Source organism: Falco cherrug, chromosome 2 (genome assembly GCF_023634085.1).
Source record: "Falco cherrug isolate bFalChe1 chromosome 2, bFalChe1.pri, whole genome shotgun sequence".
Classification (NCBI taxonomy): domain Eukaryota; kingdom Metazoa; phylum Chordata; class Aves; order Falconiformes; family Falconidae; genus Falco; species Falco cherrug.
Window position 1 is genome coordinate 3,332,196 of NC_073698.1, and position 17,921 is coordinate 3,350,116.

The 17,921-nt window shown below is 43.7% G+C and overlaps 1 protein-coding gene across 4 annotated transcripts in view; it reads left to right on the top strand.

The window, feature by feature from the left end:
* The first annotated feature begins 8,181 nt into the window (after window positions 1–8,181).
* The window catches only part of UVRAG (UV radiation resistance associated), a 102,730-nt gene continuing 92,990 nt past the window's right edge, over window positions 8,182–17,921 (top strand). Inside the window, exons 1-2 of one of the 4 annotated variants that reach the window (XM_027807782.2) lie at window positions 8,260–8,435; window positions 17,613–17,677. Coding sequence is in view for 2 of the 4 variants with exons in the window: in XM_005440949.3 (XP_005441006.1) it covers window positions 8,355–8,435 (81 nt within the window). In the remaining 2 variants the exon portion in view is untranslated. Of the gene's footprint in view, window positions 8,436–10,627; window positions 10,691–17,612; window positions 17,678–17,921 lie in introns of those variants that run through there. The other 3 variants (XR_008730882.1, XM_005440949.3, XM_055701956.1) reach the window with 3 other exon arrangements.

Here is a 17,921-nt window from a genome sequence, read left to right on the forward strand (position 1 = left end):
AAAGACAAAACCACAGAAGACGTAGACATGTTGTCACCAGTCCAAGAAGCGTCATCAACAGCAGACAAAGCATATGTATTAGAACAGGGAGTTTCAGAGTTGGCCCACTATTATCAGCACACCTCTAGAACAGTCCTCAGGATGAACAACACTGTACTACATAAGCTAAGACCTGCAACATTTGTGTCTGGTGGGATCCCAAAGCAGCGAGTACTGATATGGCCTTCTATAACTAGCTGAAAACTGGGGGGAGGGGGGGGAAATATTGGAAAATACTATGCCTTATCCCAAGCTGATTAATCTTTTTTTTTTCTTTTTATTTTTTTCTTTTTTTCCCCTGGCTCTGCCTTTTAGTTCATTGTTTGTATGGTTAAATGAATTGGTTTGGCTGCCTCTGTTCACTTAGGAAGCACGTTCATTCAGTAATCACATATAATTGTATAGCATCTTCCATTCTAGAGCATGTTTAATGACTTGGGGTTTTGGTTTGATATCTGATCCAAAATAGCATTTTCCCAACTATTGCAACAACAGTTCAAAGGGCAAAACAGCACTTTGCCAAGCCTTGATTAAGCAGGATGCAAGTACTCCCTCACTCAAAGCTCATGTGTAGTCCCCACAAAACAAAAAACTGTGTTGAATGCACACGTGTCCCTGTGTAAGCACATGGCGGGCTCATGGCTTTAATCCCAAAGGCCATTTCCAGGAGGCATTTTAAAACATCCTCATCCCAAACTATCTTGGCCTGATTCTGCCTCGCTTGTGAAACCTGGGAAGATCACAGCATGACTTTGTGTGACAACAGTTCTCTTTTACCACATTCAAAACATAAGGCATCAAGAAATAGCTCATGTTTTTTCCAAACTGAGAAGCTTTTGTGAGGTTCTTTGAACATTTATTGAACTTGTTAACCTTCCTGGTAAAAGCTTTTCTTTATGGCCACAGTGATGAAGTAATAACATCCCTCTGAAGGCAGTTTTTACAACCTCCTGCCACTTGACGCCCCTCCAGCTCTTTTGGACAGTAAGCTTTTGTTTAGATTTTTCAACAAGCTATTTCAAACAACTCCTAAACTAATTGGCAACCCTCTTGCAGGAGTAAACATGCTCAAATACCTTTTCCAAAGAAAAAAAATCAGATTCACATACCCCGGTCACACTATAACCGGTGGGTGAGATTCCTGTAGCAAAACTGAGTGCAATAACCTTAAAGTTTGCCAGTATATTAGATCCACGCATCCATCATTCCCTGAAAATAAGACAAGTAACAAACAGATTTGAAAGCAGCAGAAGAAAAACTTGGATTTGCTATTAGTGAGAAACTTTGAGGATAGTTAAAAAGGTTGGAACAGATTGACTTCATCACAGTTTGGTGAGAAAAGATTGAAAAAAAGCGTATCAGGGCTAATTCAGGTATGACTGCTACAGCAGCATTTGTCGCTGAACTGAATTGCATCATGGTGTCTTGACCAGTTGGTGAACCTCATCCCAAGCCAGCATAACCTGATGAAGTGTTTTTTATGTAAACCCTCACCATAAGCTTGATCAAAACCCCACCAAAGATGCTTAAATGTAATCTGTTGACTTCAGTGCATGTGAGAGCAGCCTATCTCAGTCGGGTGACTTCAGTCTACCAACACATTTCTCAAGCTACTCAGAAAAACCAGCAAAACAAACATCCCTTCCCACAAACCACAGTGTTTTAGTGTATCAAAGGCTTCAAAGCAATAATATACGCGTGGTTTTAAAGCAATCTGGTTTAAAGCAATAAGTGATTTCCAGAAATTAGGTTTATTTTATGGGCTGTTGCTCTGTATTTTGCAACTGTGCTATGAAGACTGACAGGGAAGAGCCCAGGTGCCAAACACCAAAGTCCACATGGCAAAAAGACACTCGGCGCCTAAAGAAATTACCAACTTTACCAATTACTACTTGTACAACCTAATTGGCATGAGAATAAAGCTGGTTTGTAAAAGCTGATGTGCAGATCACCTTGTTCTGAGATAGTGCTGCTGGTCTCCGTGACTGTATCTCATTTAAAATATGTTTTGTTTCCCGATCTCATTTAAAGAATGTGCTTAAAATATATGTTTGAGTCTGAGAAAGAGGGTTTTCCATTAAAATAATAGCTCTTCGATGCACCAGGATAATAATAAATATTCTAAGCATGATTTGCTCTCTGAAGCACAAAGAATCCCCTTCCATGTCTTCTGTGAAAGTTGTCTAATGGTTGTGAGCTGATTTGAAGATGTCTTCTACTGAAAGGGGATTTCCTCTATGCACATAACGTGACCAGAACAGCTTGATGATGTGTCAAAAATACAATGAAATCTCTCTATCTGAGGTAGGGTTTATCTGTATTTTGGGACACTCAGGAAACTTCTGATAAATTTATGAAATCTATTAACGAAACCATTTATGCAGCTGATAGAGATGGTGAAGTGTAAAAACCAGCAAATTTACTTCCAAATTAATAACGCCCCCCCCACCCCCACCCTACCACCCCCAGGACTTTAATGTGGTATAACCTGAGCCCATTTTCAGCATTTTTCTAAACATCTTCATGCAGACCAGTACTTCTATAGTACCAGCTGATATCTTAGTGGCCTTTCAGCTGATGCTCACAGACTTACCTTGCTATTAGTTCAAATCCAAGGGCCTTCATAGCAAAAAGATCTGACTTCTATTGTGCTTTTCACTGTGAGCCTGTAAGATATTGCATAGAGATGACTAGAAAGTCTTAGGTAGCTGCGAGTGTCTTACAGCAGTTTAAAACAGCCTCTGGGGACAGAACAAACCTTCACCTGCAACTAGAATTACAGACACTCAGAAATACCTTGGACGGAAAAGAGTCCAGGGTTTAGCACCCACAAGCCCAGTGTTACTTACGTCTTTTGTTAGTTTCTGTTCCTTGAGCTTGAGCTCTCTAAAGGCAAAGCTAAACAAACTCTTTTAACCCCCACATCTGTGCTGTAAATAGCATTATTTAATAGGTATTCAGTGGCCAAATGCCGCTTTTTCCTCTTCTTTAAATAGCTTACAAACATGAAGTATTTTGCTCTGCACTTGGAATACTTGAATCCATCAGTGATGTTTGCTCATTTGGGTGACTTTGCAATGATCTCATACCCCAATAAGAAGCATGTTTGACCCAATCTGTGACAGCAGTAGGAGTTACCATTAACGACAAGGTCATTGGCTCCTTTCCCAAAGCTTCTGGCATGCCAAAACTTGCAATAAAGTCCATTAAATAATTTCCGTAATGACCTGCAGGCAGTATCTCTCTACCACACGTCATGTGAAAGGACACTAGTCCATATGTCTCAAGTTTAGTGCCACCAAGCAGAAAGAATGCTGATACAATAGTGCTTCAAGAAAAATGGCATTTAAGTTTTCAAATGGCATTTCTGACAAATCCTGAGTGGTATTTCATCCAGCTTTCTCCAGAGAGTTTTAAAAAATATGCTGTATTCTGCAAGACTATTCACTTTATTATGTTAAAATTGCATTTTGAAATTCTGTTAATAATTTTAACTATTTTCTGGCTTTGCTTTCCACAAAAAACATCCAGAAGAAACTGCTTCTGGTTTTCCATGATGTCAAAGCGAGGTGCTGCTGACGTGAGTTTAGACCACATGTGAACACAAGACATGCTCAGTAATCAGATAATATTTTTGAAAACTTTTTTTTTCCTGTTTGCCTGTTGGATTCACTTGAAGAAAACTTGAAGGTCTTAGAATCACAGAATGGTTTGGGTTGGAAGGGACCTTCAGGACCAGCCAGTCCCACCCCCGGCCAGGGGCAGGGCCCCCTCCCCCCAGCCCAGGCTGCTCCCAGCCCCGTCCAGCCTGGCCTTGAGCCCTGCCAGGGATGGGGCACCCACAGCTGCTCTGGGCAGCCTGGGCCAGCGCCTCGCCGCCCTCACGGGGAAGGGTTTCTTCCTCATATCTGATCTAAACCCACCCTCTTCCAGTTTAAAGCCATTCCTCCTTGTATTGTCACTGCAGTGCCTACTAAAAAGTGTGTCCCCATTTTTTCTTGTAAGCCCTCTTTAATACTGACATACTAAATCTTCCTTCTTTCCATTTAAAGCCATTCCTCCTTGTTCCTTCACTATAGGCCCTTGTAAAAAGTCCCTCTCCAACTTTTGTCGGCCCTTCCAGGCACTGGGAGCTGCTCTAAGATCTCCCTGGAGCCTTCTCCTCCCCAGGCTGCACAGCCCCAGCTCTCCCAGTCTGTCCCCACAGCAGAGGGGCTCCAGCCCTCTGACCATCTCCGTGGCCTCCTCTGGGCCCGCTCCAACAGGTCCGTGTCCTTCTGATGCTGAGGACCCCCGAGCTGGATGCAGCGCTGTGGGGGGGGGGTGTCTCAGCAGAGGGGCAGAACCCCCTCCCTTGCCCTGCTGGCCATGCTGCTGGGGATGTAGCCCAGGATTTGGTTGGCTTTCTAGGTGTGAGTGCACATTGACGGGTTGTATTCAATTTTTCACCCACCAGCACCGCCAAGTCCTTCTCAGGGCTGTTCTCAATCCATTCTCTGCCCAGCCTGTGTTTCTGCTTGGGATTGCCCCAACCCAGGTGTAGGACCTTGCACTTGGCCTTGGTGAACCTCATGAGGTTCATTTGTACCCACCTCTCCAGCCTGTCAAGGTCCCTCTGGATGGAGTATCAGCCACACTACTCAGATTGGGCAGATGGGCAGGTCAGGGAGGTGGAAGTACTGCGTGCATCTGTGCACTTGTTGAAGCCGTGGGAATTTCATCTTTGATGATAATCAGCCACAAGAACATAATTGGGGACATAATAAAGCACATGCTGTGATCTTCAAAACGATGCAGACAGGTAATGCCAGCCTTTTTATGTGGTTAAAAAATACAAATGACTGTTTCCTAGGGCATCAGTCAATTACACAGGGTTCTACGTAATGCCACATATGCAGCTGGGATCGGCAGTGCTGCTCCAGCATTCCTGCTTCGAGTGATTGTTCATAAACCAGGGATGAAAGAAGTCACTCCTTGGCTGCAGCTTGCAAATACTCTGATTAAAAGAATTCACCATTCCTTATTAATGAACTACCTATTTTAAGCCCAAAAGGGATGATTATTTTGTTCAAATTCAGGCACTCTCTGGGTTATTGAATAGCTCTCATCATGTTGAATGGTCGGTGTGGTGAACTACGCAAGGCATGGACTTAACCTCTCAAAGCTCCTGAAAATCAAATGTAAAACTGAAACACTATCCCTAGAAACTCCTCATTTTATAATGCCCTTGCAAATGGTTCCTTGTCAGGCTAAGACAGCAAAAAGCAAAGATAAGTTTGATATTTAGAATATGAGGCCAAAATCTTAACTAGCATGAGCTGGAAATCTGCAGGGACTTCTTTGGGGCTGTATCACTTCCACTGCTACAAAATCATTAATGAATCAACATGGGATTTGGGGTCATATTTGAATTTTCCTCTGGGTCAAATTTTGCTTTTTAGTCCCTGAATTACGGGTTAGAGCTCTCAGTCTGCATTAACCAGCAAATTAAATGCAATCTCCATATACACGGAATGCAAGCTGCTATGTTAAATAACTCATTTGACTTTTCTAAGCATCAGTATTTTAAGAAAATTTTGAGATTGTCATCTGCTTCTGTGGAAATGATGAAAAATAGGAGAATCCTGTACAGCAGTGTCGTATGGACTTTAAATTCACCAAATCAATAGAAGTTAGTGTCCTGGTTTTGGCTGGGATAGAGTTAATTTTCTTCCTAGTAGCTGCTTTAGTGTTGTGTTTTGGATTTAGGATGAGAATTATGTTGTTAACATGCTTCTTTTGGAAGGGGAAGGTGAAGGAGCAGGGGAAAGTTAGTCACAGAAAAAGCACGTATCATCTGACGACTGATTTTTTTTTTAAACCCTTTGATGTTTTGGGCACACTAGCAGTGGCATCTTCATGCTGTTTCCATCAGCTGTTTTTAGTGATTTATCTTAGGAACAACTGTTCTTAAAGCTGTGATCCTCTCTGATTTTACATATAATTCTGAGCTAGAATTAGTTTTCCTCACTGGAGGAAGCATACCTAAAGAGTTTCAAGTTCAGAAAGTATTCGTAAATCTCTTGATGTTAAGATCATTTTTGTCATTCCAAATGTATTTTTCAAACCTTGGGCAAAAAAACCCCCAGATTTCATCTTAAAAAGCAAGTTCTGATCCTCCAAGGTGAAGATGACAGTTCAAAAGGAAGGAGCACATGTACTGTAATGAACCAGAAACCAGGACATGAATCAAACTGATACAACAGGTCCAAAATTACTACGTTTGAACCTCCTGATCTCAACAACGTGGCTTAGGGGTCTGGATGCATGAAAATAGCATGCTTGCTATTGAAAGTACTGAAATAGTAGTTTGGTTTTCTTAATCAGAAGAAAAAAATGGAGATGCACTGGTTCTCAGGCGATCTTCCAAAAAAATAATTTGAAATAATTTTCCTGATCAGACCTAGTAACATCCAGAACTCAAAAGAGAACTCTATGTTCACGATGCCCAAAACCTAAACTCATTTTTTGTATTGTATTCATTGGGTGCCAACATATAGAATCACACAATTTGGTGAAAAAGGTCCACAGACATGTCACTCTGTGGTAAAACAGGGAATTACTGGGGGAAAAAGTTTGGCAGCTCCATTTCAACACCTAGGAAGTACTTGGGAGAAAGGGAGACCATGGTGAGCAGCTGCAAGGGGATGAGGAGGACTAAAGAGGGTGACTTCTGCAAGGATGGCCATCGAACTCCAGAAAACTTGACTTTCTACTCCAGTTTTCATTATTCTTCCTCTTTTTTTGGGGTATTTTTAATAATGAATACCCACAAAAATGCAGTCTGAAGACGATGCCAGTACAATGCACATCACCATAGCATGAATATTGCAAAACCGTGAGTACTGCAAGTGAACAAAGGCTTGGTGGGCTTCCAGCAGGGATGGTCATCATGGCATGGGCGCTGCTCAGGACTGAGGACAGGAGGTGAGGAAGACAGGGGGAGAGGAGAAGAGGAGAGAAGGACAGGGTTTCCCAGCACTTTGTGCCACACTCAAACCTTCCAGAGCCGCCCAGCCCGGTGGGAACAGGCATTTCCAGTGCTGCAGCACGTGGCATGGACAGGCGTTCCCAGCGCCGCTGCTGGGGCGGCAGGATGGGCGTTCCCAGCGGTACAGAGACAGGTGTTTTGGCACAGCCTGTGTTGGTCCCCGGCAGTGAGATGGGGACAAGCATCTCCAGTGCAGCCACCTACGCTGGGCAGGTGCTGCAGGGTGCTGTGGGGACAGGTGGCCCCCGTGGGGCACGGGGACAGGACTGGCACTCCCAGTGCTGCGTGGTATGTGGGGATGATGCCACCATGAGTGGGGATGGTCCTTCTGGCCAGGGTGGCTGTTGCCTGGGTGAGGTGGGATGGAGGTAGGTGCTGAGGGGATGGCTGGCATCAGGGTTGGCGTGGCGTGAGGTGGGATGGGCTGGTGTGGAGTGGGATGGGTTGGTGCGATGTTGGGTTGGTTGGCATAATGTTGGAAAGGTTGATCTGTTATGGGGCAGGTTGGTCTTTTGTGGGGGAGGCTGATGTGGTGTAGGGCAGGTAGGCATGATCTGGGCAGGTTAGTGCGATGTGGGGCAGGTGGGTGTGAGCTGGGGTGGGTGGATGGGATGTGGGGCAGGCTGGTGATAGTGGTGAGATGTGGGGCAGGTTGGCCTAAGGGCATGAGGCCCAGCCGCGGGCCCGGACGCTCACGGGGTCCCCGGCGGCCCCTCGGTACGGCCGAAGCGGCGGAACCAGGCCGCTCCCCGTTGCCATGGCGACAGCGGCCCCCCCCCCCCCCTTCTCCCCCCCACGCACCCACCCAGCAAAATATTTTCGTCCTACCACGTGATAAAAACAGCTCCCCCCCACACGTGACGGAGGACGAGCGATGTCACTCAAATCCGTTTTCCTCCAATCATCAGCGGCTCCTCAGGTACCGCCCCGCCTTCCGGAAGTCATCTCTCCAATCGGCGCCGGCTCCCGTTCCAACGGTCTGACAGAGGCCGGGGAGAGGAGCGTTGATTGACGTACCATTCAGCCATAGGCGTCTCAAGGGCACACCCGGGTTCCCGCCTCGGGGTAGCGCGGGCCAATGAACGATAGGGACGCTCCATTCCCCCGCCCCTCGCCGCCCGCCCCCCAGCACTGCGGTAATATGGCTCCGTAGCGAGCGGCCCGGGCCGGTGCTGCTGCCGCCATTAACCCCTGGGTGCCGGGCGGCGACGGGGGAGCAGTGGCGGCCCGCAGGGCTCATGCGCAGGCGCTGCAGCCGTTGCCCGGCCGTTGCCCTGCCGTGAGGATGAGCTCGGCCGCCGGCCCTGCTGCCTTACCCCCGGGCTCCGCCACCCGGGCCTTGCATGTGGAGCTGCCCTCGCAGCAGGTACGGCGGGCCTCGGGGAGGGGGGTGGCCTGAGGTGTGTGTGGGGGCGCTCCCTGGGGTGTGGGGTGCCCGGAAGGAAAAGGGGTGTGGGTTCCCTGGGGTGTGAGGTGTCCTGAGGGGTGTCTGTGGGCTCCCTGGGGTGTGAGGTGTCCTGAGGGGAAACGGAGGGGCTCCCTGGGGTGTGGGGTGCCCTGAGGTGTGTGTGTGGGGGGTACCTTGAAGTGAAAGGGGGGGCACTCCCTGGCGTGTGGGGTGCTCCTTGAGGGGCGTAGGGGCTGTGCTCCCTGAGGGGTGTAGGGGCTCCCAGAGGTGTGCATGTGTGTGTATGGTGCTCCCTGAGGGGGGTGTGTGTGTGTAGGGTGCTCCCTGGGGTATAGGGGGAGCCTGCCTGGGGTGCGGGGTGCCCTGAGGGGTATGTGTGTGGGGTCCCCTAAGGGGTAGGGAGGGGGTGGTGGTGCCCCCCGAGGTGTGGGTGCCCTGAGGAGGGGGTGTGTGTGCATGGGCTCCCTGAAGTGTAAGGGGTATGGGGGTGTCTGAGACCAAGTCCCTGAGCTGATGGAAGAAGGGACCCTCGGGAAAAGGGTTTTGAGCACCCTTCTCTTGGGCTGAGAGGAAGATGAGAGGGTGAGATCCCCTTTGCATGGGGGCAGGGGTCTGTGCCCCTCTTCTGCCAGTACTGGAGAGCAAAGGGGGATGTTCCCACTCCCTGAGAGGCTGCTTCTGTGCCCATAGAAGTGCTGGGTGCAGATTAAAGCTGGGAGTTGCAGCATAGTTCAAATCATAGCTGCAGCAATGTTCCCTCCCCATCACATCCTTCCTTCAGCTAACTGTTTTTCCTGTTTGCTGATAGTTGGCTTCTGGTTTACTGGGCAACTGTCCCACATTTTAATTTTGGAGAGCATTAGGAGCAAGGTTAAGTGAGGAAGTCTAGGATCTGCATGAGGGTTTAGCAATCTGTATCAAACCAAGTCTGTGCCCTTTCCCCTCTTACATGTAGTCGCTCCATTGTACAGGAGCTTAAGCAGTAGTGGTGGAGGGGGGAGTAATTACTTAGCAAAGGCATGCTTTTGGAAATACTGCAAGATGGGAATCAGCACTTGAAGGTTTGGTTCATTGCCTCGGTGTAGTCAGTGCTATTAAGAAGTAGACACATGATCTAAGTTACTTGAGCTATGAGTTACCAGGTGTGAAAATGCAGTTACCAGAGAAAAATCAATAGATGTCAACTTGAAATAAAGTTGTAACTGCTCCTTGGATAAACCTTATTTACCAGACATCCACTTAGGGGCAAAGGGAAGGAATGGAGATGACTCTGGGCTACTGGAGTTGTGCTAGTATTGACCCTAATTTGAGAGCAAGTACTTATTGTAAATGTGGGCCTGATCTACGTTAATGAACATAAGCATGAGCACTGCTTTGGGTGAACTTCACGGGAGCACTGGATCATTTAGAAGATCAAGTATGGCCTTCTCCCTGCTAAATTTTGGGGTTTGTTCTTTCCCAGGCTTGTGCAAAAAACAAGTGAATGCTGGAGAGAGAAGCCATAGTTATTAGTCATTGAACTTAATTTGTGAAGTGAGACCAAAACACTATCTTTTTTTCTAGGAGAAGAAACTTTTGTAGGAGTTTGCAGGAGCAGAAACTGAATCATTAATTATGTGATGTTCCAGTTGGGTAAATACTTAGTTTAAGCCATGTAGGATGCTTCTATGGGTGCTGAGGAAATGTTAATTGTAGTAAGCGTAAGGCTGTGACCAGGTCTGAGGTATTGTTTTGCTGTGTACTCTGCAAATAAAAGGACTGTGTGCTGAGGTATCTGTAATGCTGTGTCAGTGCTTGCCATCAAATGAAGAAGCTCAGAAACTAGTTGAATACCCCGATAATGAATCATCCTCTCACTGTATTGTCTGAGCTTAAAAGTCTGTTACTGAATTACAAGATGCCTTACCTTGAAAGGGCTAATCACTCTGGAGGTATTTTACTGCAGAATCATGAAAAAGAATGGAAAAGTCATTCCAGTCTATTCTACTACTTCTATAATGCAAAAATCTGGCTGATCAGTGTGGTGGTGCTTTGTAACACAATAATTCCTTGCTGCCTGTCAGCACAGAAATCAACTCGGTGATTTGTTTTAGTAGGCAGTTTTCTCTAGAACACCCAGTTCCGCATTTTTTGACTACAAGGGTGAGAGTAAGGTGGTCTGAGTCATGGCTATAAATCTCTCTAGAGACCAAATTCTCAAATGTGAACTTAAGGTGAGTGCTTTTAATGACTGAAGTGACTTTTTAAATGGCTGAAATATTGAAGGTGTAATTTGGGTTTAGTCTAGATTTAATTGTGCAGTGAAGTTCACACTGAGTAGAAAATGAAGTTCCTGCTACTTACACATTTGCAAAAGTGAAAAGCTATGTCCAAAACCTTTGCTTATGTGACCACACTTGTATCAGACTGACTAATCTATTCTTTAACTTGTTCGTTGGTGACAGGATGACCTGGCCTAAAAATGCCTTTTGCTGTTGTGTTCTACATTTTAAGTGGGAGAAATAGAGGATATGGCTGTAAAGAAGTGCATCTGGTTAAGCATAAAATTCCAATTTGTGTCCTAAAGTAATTGTGCCAGGATGTCAATTTTCTTTTGCTGAAAGAGTGAGTCTAACAGAATGGAAAACGTGCAGGGATTCTTTAGCATTACCTCTTCCTAGTTGCTCAATGCAAGAAAGCCAGGAGTGTTGTGATAACTTAGGGGTTTCTAAATGCTCAAAACAAACTTTTCAGCCCTGATGTTGTAAGCAGCTCAAAGCAATGTGGGCGTGAGCGAGCCAGACCTTTCAGACTCTTATATTCTTGATGGAAGCAGTTGGACAAAAACCCCGCAGTCTTAACATAGAGAGCCAGTCATGCTACAGTCAAATGATCTGTTTAATGTTGCTGTGCTAATTGCTGACAAAAACAGCTGTCATGTGTGGTTGTCAAGAGACAGGAAAGCCTGTCTTCGTGGACTTAAGAACTAGTGCCTCCAGGACTTCAGACTTTTCCTTCAGGCTGAAATTGATAAGATTTTACTATCAATTCCAACAGAGAGATTGAAGCTTTTAACGAACAGTGAGATAGTGTTTGGAGACCTGCAAGCTGGAACTTGAACTGCAGGTACTGTTGTACAAACAGCTGTACTGATGCACAGTTTGTGGTGAGTCATTAGGGAATTGTAAGGAAGAAAAAGAACCCTTTTTTTTTTTTTAAACAGATGATTTCCAGTTAGTCTGTGGTTCAGGCATTCAGTCAGATCCATGTCCGTAGACTGAAGCATCCCTCATGCCTAGATGGCCAGCCAGGGCATGAATAAACTATAGGTATAATTGGTTTTGGGTGGAGCAGAGGAGGATCCCTCAGAAATAATGGCTAGAACCATTTTAGAAAATGACAAAAATGCCCCCTGCTGCTTTATTGTGATAAAAATAGAGAGCAGAAGAAAAGTGAACAAAACTGGACATGGATTCCAGTGTAGCAGGTGAGTACTAAGTCATATGTGTCGCAGCCTAGCACTTGTGTGACTTGGCTGATTGCAAAGTATTTCAGCAGCTTGTTCCTGAGTGGTCTGACTCTACAGCAACTGCACAGAAAACTATCTCATCAGCTGGTTGCATTTCTGCTACCAGTACTTGCCAGTTGTAAGCTAAAATGTTTGGTCTGCATGTGCTGCTAATTTCCAATGGCCTGATTGATGATCAGTTGCAAGAAGCTTTCTTCTGAAGTAAGCCATAGACGATCTTCCGAATTATAGGGGAAAAACAGTATGTGATATTTAGACTGTATATAAGGTAGCCCTGTAATGGGACCACAGATCATGTGCATTTTTCCCCAGAAAACTGTTTAACTCTTGGACCCACATTAGTGATACCTTGGTGTAAACAATTTTCTGCTCACTGGAGATAACCGGGGTAATGGGTGTGGGGGGAGCTAGATATTATAGATACTAGGGGATACACTAGGAGCTGTACACAGCTGTTTTCCATCAGAAGTTTTAGTTCCAGTTTAGTGTCAGTCAATCACATTTTGGTTTGCCCTCTGTAGTGATGCCCAAGGTGGGTCTCCAAGATGAGCTGCTCAAAGACTTTGGATGTATTGTGTGGAAGGGTGCACATGAGGGAGCTGGATACACTGGTGAATATGGATGTGGTGGTAAGAAGGGTAGGGGTAAACTGCCACAGTGCACAGCTGTGAACAGTGTTAGATCAAATTCCAGGTGACCCAATATCTTCTGTATCTTCCAGTTCATAGACCTATTTTGTCAGATGGTGAAAGTTCTTACGTGGAAGGAAGCGGCAATGAGCTTTCAGCCACAGGCATCAGAAGTAGGTGTTTGGGGCAGGGCAAAACAGAGCAAACAGTGAAACTCCCCAAGGACACTCTGTAGTTTCCATTCACTGTCAGACTGGGATTCATAAAGAACCAGTTGGAGTTTGATGGATTTCTAGGAGCTGGAGAGCAATGCTTAGCAAACGTGGCTCTTGTGGCTTCCATACTAGCTTAATTGTGGAAGCAGTCTAGCTCACATAGTGTGAAACAGAGGTCTGAGATTAAGGGCAGAGGCCCTGAACTGGTTCCATGATGAGCCATGTGAGGCTTCCTTGCACTCTGAACTTCAGCAAACCGCAGGGCATCACATTTGTTTATAGTCAGTATCGGTACAGACTTGTCAGACTAGATGCATGTTGGTTTCATGAAATGCATGTTGGCATTTCCAGTAGCTGGGTGAAAGTGTCATGTGGGCAGGATATGTTTTCTCCCATCCCACCACTGCTCAAACAATGGGTTATCCCCATCCTAAACCTGTTTGGCAGGGAAGGGTCCTTTGTTTTGGATATTAAAGATTAAAATCTAATTTAAGAATTGAAAACCTTCTTTCAGCCAAGCAAAGTTCTGGAGCAGACCCCTTACTGGTAGGAAGAAAATCCCCCTAAATCTACTTTGAACATGAAACTATGCTGTAATGTCTACCTTCTGTGAACTGGTTGACTGTAATAAAGGTATTGAATTCAAAGACCGTGAATGTCCTTTTCAGGTTTATGCTCTTATTCTGTGCACCTTCCCATAAAGAAATGAGAAGTTGATGACAAGACCTAAATGTCTCATTGATGACCGCAGCAGTGAAGACTCTATCCATTCTGTAAAATTTCTTGTACAAGAAATCATTACATTCAGCTGCATTTAAAGAAATGATATATACTAAACATCTAACAGTCTCTGAGCTTTTGGGATTTTAGTAATTGCACAAGCATAATGTACGCGCTTCAGAAATTTGCATTGCTACCCTGTTTGAATGCAGGATGCAAAGGAATGGGAGTCAGGAGTGAGGTGAACTTTAAAACAGAAGGTGTTTTTTCTTCTGAAAGTACTTCTGGATTCCAATAGTAAATAAAACTGTGTTTTCAGCAGTTGGAAGTGACAATTCAGTACCTTGGGTGTATGTTTAGATACTTGAGGTGATCCAGGCGAGTAGAAGTAAAGCAACACGGGAAGAATATTGGTGAATTAGAAGGCTAAAATTTCATAGTTACTTTCTTTAAAGATGCGTGCTGTTCATACACAACAACTTGGGTTACATGGTGGAAATGGGTGATTCAGTGTGCTGGCAAATGAGTTTGAGAGTGTTTGTATGTGGGAGAAGTGAAGAACGCTACTGTATGGTCTGAGCGCTGCATGCGAACTAGTTTTCCAACTAAAACAGTGTGAAAAGAGCATCTGTTTTTGAAATAGTTTTATATAACTAGTGATATATGTCTTCTACTGTGTAATATGAAAACAAAGACTGAGTCTTAAGTATTTTACTTCCTCTTTCCTACTAAATATGCTGGGGGAAATCAGAATAGTGGGTGGAAAGTGTCATATTTGAGTATTGCTTTCACTTCTCTTTGACATGCACGGTCTTTAAATGCTGAGTGGGGATGGAGGGAAGCACTGCTCTGGTAAAATTTAAGTATTGACCTAGTGATCATACACAGCTGTGTCCATGTCCAGCCGTATCAATGTCTAGTGTTTGTTGGAGATGATTGGGAGGAAATAGTTGGCTGTTAATCTGGGGATAGACTTTTTCTGTCTGCAGGGTACTGCAGTATTTTTCCTAAAGAATGCAAGTGTGTTTTGCAGTCTGAATGATCTGTTGATAAGTTAGAGATTGTTCTGTCAGAAAGCTGTAGTAAATCAGTTTCGATGCTTTATTCAGGAGATTTGTAGGGGATTAGGGAATGGTTTTAATTGAAAGAAAGGTCTTGGTAGCTGTTAACTAAAAACTTGTTTCTTATGAAGAAAGGCTTACTGGTTTGCCCTTGGTTTGTCATCCAGTAACATGATAAACATTAATATGCTTCAGGTTATTAATCAGCATATGCTGTTTGCTTGTGCAATGTAGTGTGTACTTAAAATCAAGTAGTTAAGGTTAAAAGTGCCTTTGCTTTGATTTTGTTGATGATTTTGTTGATGTTCCATAAGGCCCTGGTTAGTTTTGGGACCTTCCTTCTGAGCATAGTCTTATTTTTCATTGCTTGATTGGTATTCCCAGGTCATTCCCTCTGCTAATATGGACTAAATGCTCTCCTGCCCAAGATAAGAGGCTTAAAGGACTTCTCTGAACTGTCACAGTGTTAATGAGGTGGGACTTGCACCCCAGTGTTCCATTTTCTACCCCATGGCATAGTTCCCATGTTTTGTCAAAAGAGGCAGTTAGAGTTTTGGTCTTTCATCTTCTAAATGGGTAAATATTTATTTAGACAAACTCAGAGGAAAACATCAATAAGGAAAGATGGTACTTCTAGCTGCTGTTTCTTAAAGGTCTCTGTTAAAGATGGAAAGACTGTATCTAGTTCCTTGTTATTTGGATCTTATATAAACATGTAGCAAAAGGAGCTTTGTGTGCCCAGTGGTTAGTGCTTGTAAGATTTTCTTAACCTCAGTCTAGAGAATTTTTTTTTTTTTTTTTAGGGTGTGCTGACAGTTTATTTTCTTCAGAGTTGTGGCTATTGCCAGCTTGCTTGGTCTGTTGCTCTTGATGTTGTAGTGACCATAACCAAACACAGAAACAGTTGAAACAGTACACAAAAAGAACTTAATTTGCCTAAGTCCTGGTATGGCTTAAGATTTTGCTTCTGAACCCTTCCTGCCAACTTTATATTTAAGTAAATTCTGTGTTTTGAGTCATGTTCGTTACACCTAACAAGCTATCCTGTTTGTATCATAAGACTGAATACCCATGTCTTCTATACCTGTCCTTACCTCATGATTTAGATAACAGGCTCTTTCAGTCTTTCTGCAGAGACAAGCACAAATTTTTTGTGGAAGGAAGGACGAGGAAACATAAAATTAGTGAAGAGTGTGAACACTGTGGGCTTGCATTGAATATCAGTTTTAGTCTTGGTTGTCTCGATGGTTTTGAGTGTAAAAATGTGGTATAGATTTTCCACATGTGGTTATGGTGTACAAAGAGATTTCTTGCACCTGGTGGAAGTTACCAGCCATTTACATAATTGATTTGAGGTAGAAGTTGAGTTCTGAGTTGCTCCCCAGTGTAAATTCAGTTATTTAGTGAGGAAACAGTTTGGTGGGGTAGCTACTAAAGAGAGGGTGCAAGGGAGGATAGACAGAAGGATGTAGCTACCTCGGAGTAATATGTAACTGTCTTGGCTAATTATGTAATAACTGAAAGAAATTATCTGAATTATTTTCTGATACTACTGTTGCTGTTTTAATTAGCATTAAAAGAGCAAGTTGGGCCATTGACGCATTTTGTTAGATGCAAAGTTGACTTCACGTGTTTCATTCTTTAACTCTGGGTTGAGCTAATGAAGGGCTGTTTTATGTTCAAGTAGCTTGAGAATAATAATACTTCTGCATGGGCCATATCAAGTATAGAAGTGTTCCTTATACTTCCTCTTTCACTTTCTCCCTATACAAATTAGGGAAGGCTCAGTGCCTTTTAGAAAACATCTTCCATTTGCTGACTGACCTTGTTGAAACTTAGTGCAGTACAGAAGCAGGAGTAGTTGTGGGGGAGTGTGGGTGATTAGAAACCTGTATTGAGCCTTAATGTGTTAAAGTGAAAGCTTCATAGGAATCTTCTAAGGCGAGCCTTTCAAAAGCCTCTCAGATGCCCCTAAGTGTAAAGGAAAGGAAGCACCTTGATTTAAGGAACTGTAAACTAAAATTCACAATTGTACATCTGTGATGACTTTGAGCCTGTGATGAAAGTAGTTTGGACTCTGCTTGTGGTCACTTAGTCTGGGTAAATCACATGGCACAGATTCAATTTGTCTCTTCCTTGCATCAAATCTTAAGAAATGTGAGGGAAGAAAGTGTTGTATGTGTTTGTAGCATCTTCACAGGAAAAAATACAGTGAAATTCTACTGTGCGTCTTTGAACTGGTGTTGGCCTTGCATATGATTGATAGCAGGCATAACTTTTTAAAGACTATTGCCAGAAAGTAGCACTGAACTAATGATGGTTGTGTAGCTCTGCGGGCCTTGCTGTCTTCAAGTGTGTGCTGGAAGGACATTAAAATAATTCCAAAAATTCCTTCTGGTGTGTCCTACAAAATTGCACATCAAATGCTTCTGCTTTGCTTCTGAAGTAGATCTGAAGTTGCATGTGATTCTCTTAACTCTGAGCTGAACTGTGGAAAACTATTTAATTACAAAACTTAGAAATCTTCCTAGCAAGTGTGTAAACTGGAGTACAAGCATTTTCTTGTCCTTCCTGTGGTTTTAAGTAATAACACATCTGAATAGTATCTAAACTTCCTACTGTACGTTTCTTTGATATTAAAAGCTTTGTGTACTGCAGCAGACTTGACCCAAACCTTCTGTGAGGTACTTTTTACTTTTTTTTTTTTTTTTTTTTTTTTGGTAGTGGAGTCTATCGAATTGGAAAACAAGGCAGCTTGAAAACTTTATATAAAATTGAATTAAATATGAATTCTTGTCTACCATTTGACTTCCAGGAACTCAGATCACATGATTGCTACTTAATATTCTAACTGGTATGGATAGGTGAAAGCAAGTAGTTCGTGAAAATCTGAGGAGTAGGAAGTTGTAATAATGAGGTGTAGAACAGCACTGGGATAAGTAATGCTGATGTTGGCTAAATACATTTTGTATTTTGATAGATTTTGTGTTTGTTTTTTTTAGAGCTGGAGCATCTATGCTTTTCAAGAAGAGGAAAAAAACCACCCAAAACCCTCAACCTGACTGCTGTGAGCTAGAGCCCTGTGGTTTTTTTGTGACTTAATTATGAGAAGTATTCAGAGAACCAAACAGCTGACCTTGCAAGATCAGTTCTCTTAAGTTCGAAGCAATTAGATTTGCTGTATAACGTTTGTGTTGCTAACTAATCTTTGCACCGCACTTTAATGTGAAAATACTTGGAAGGATTATGCTTAAAATCTTCCAGTGCAACTGTGGGTCATAAAGCAAGCAAGCTAGGAAACTCATGTGAAA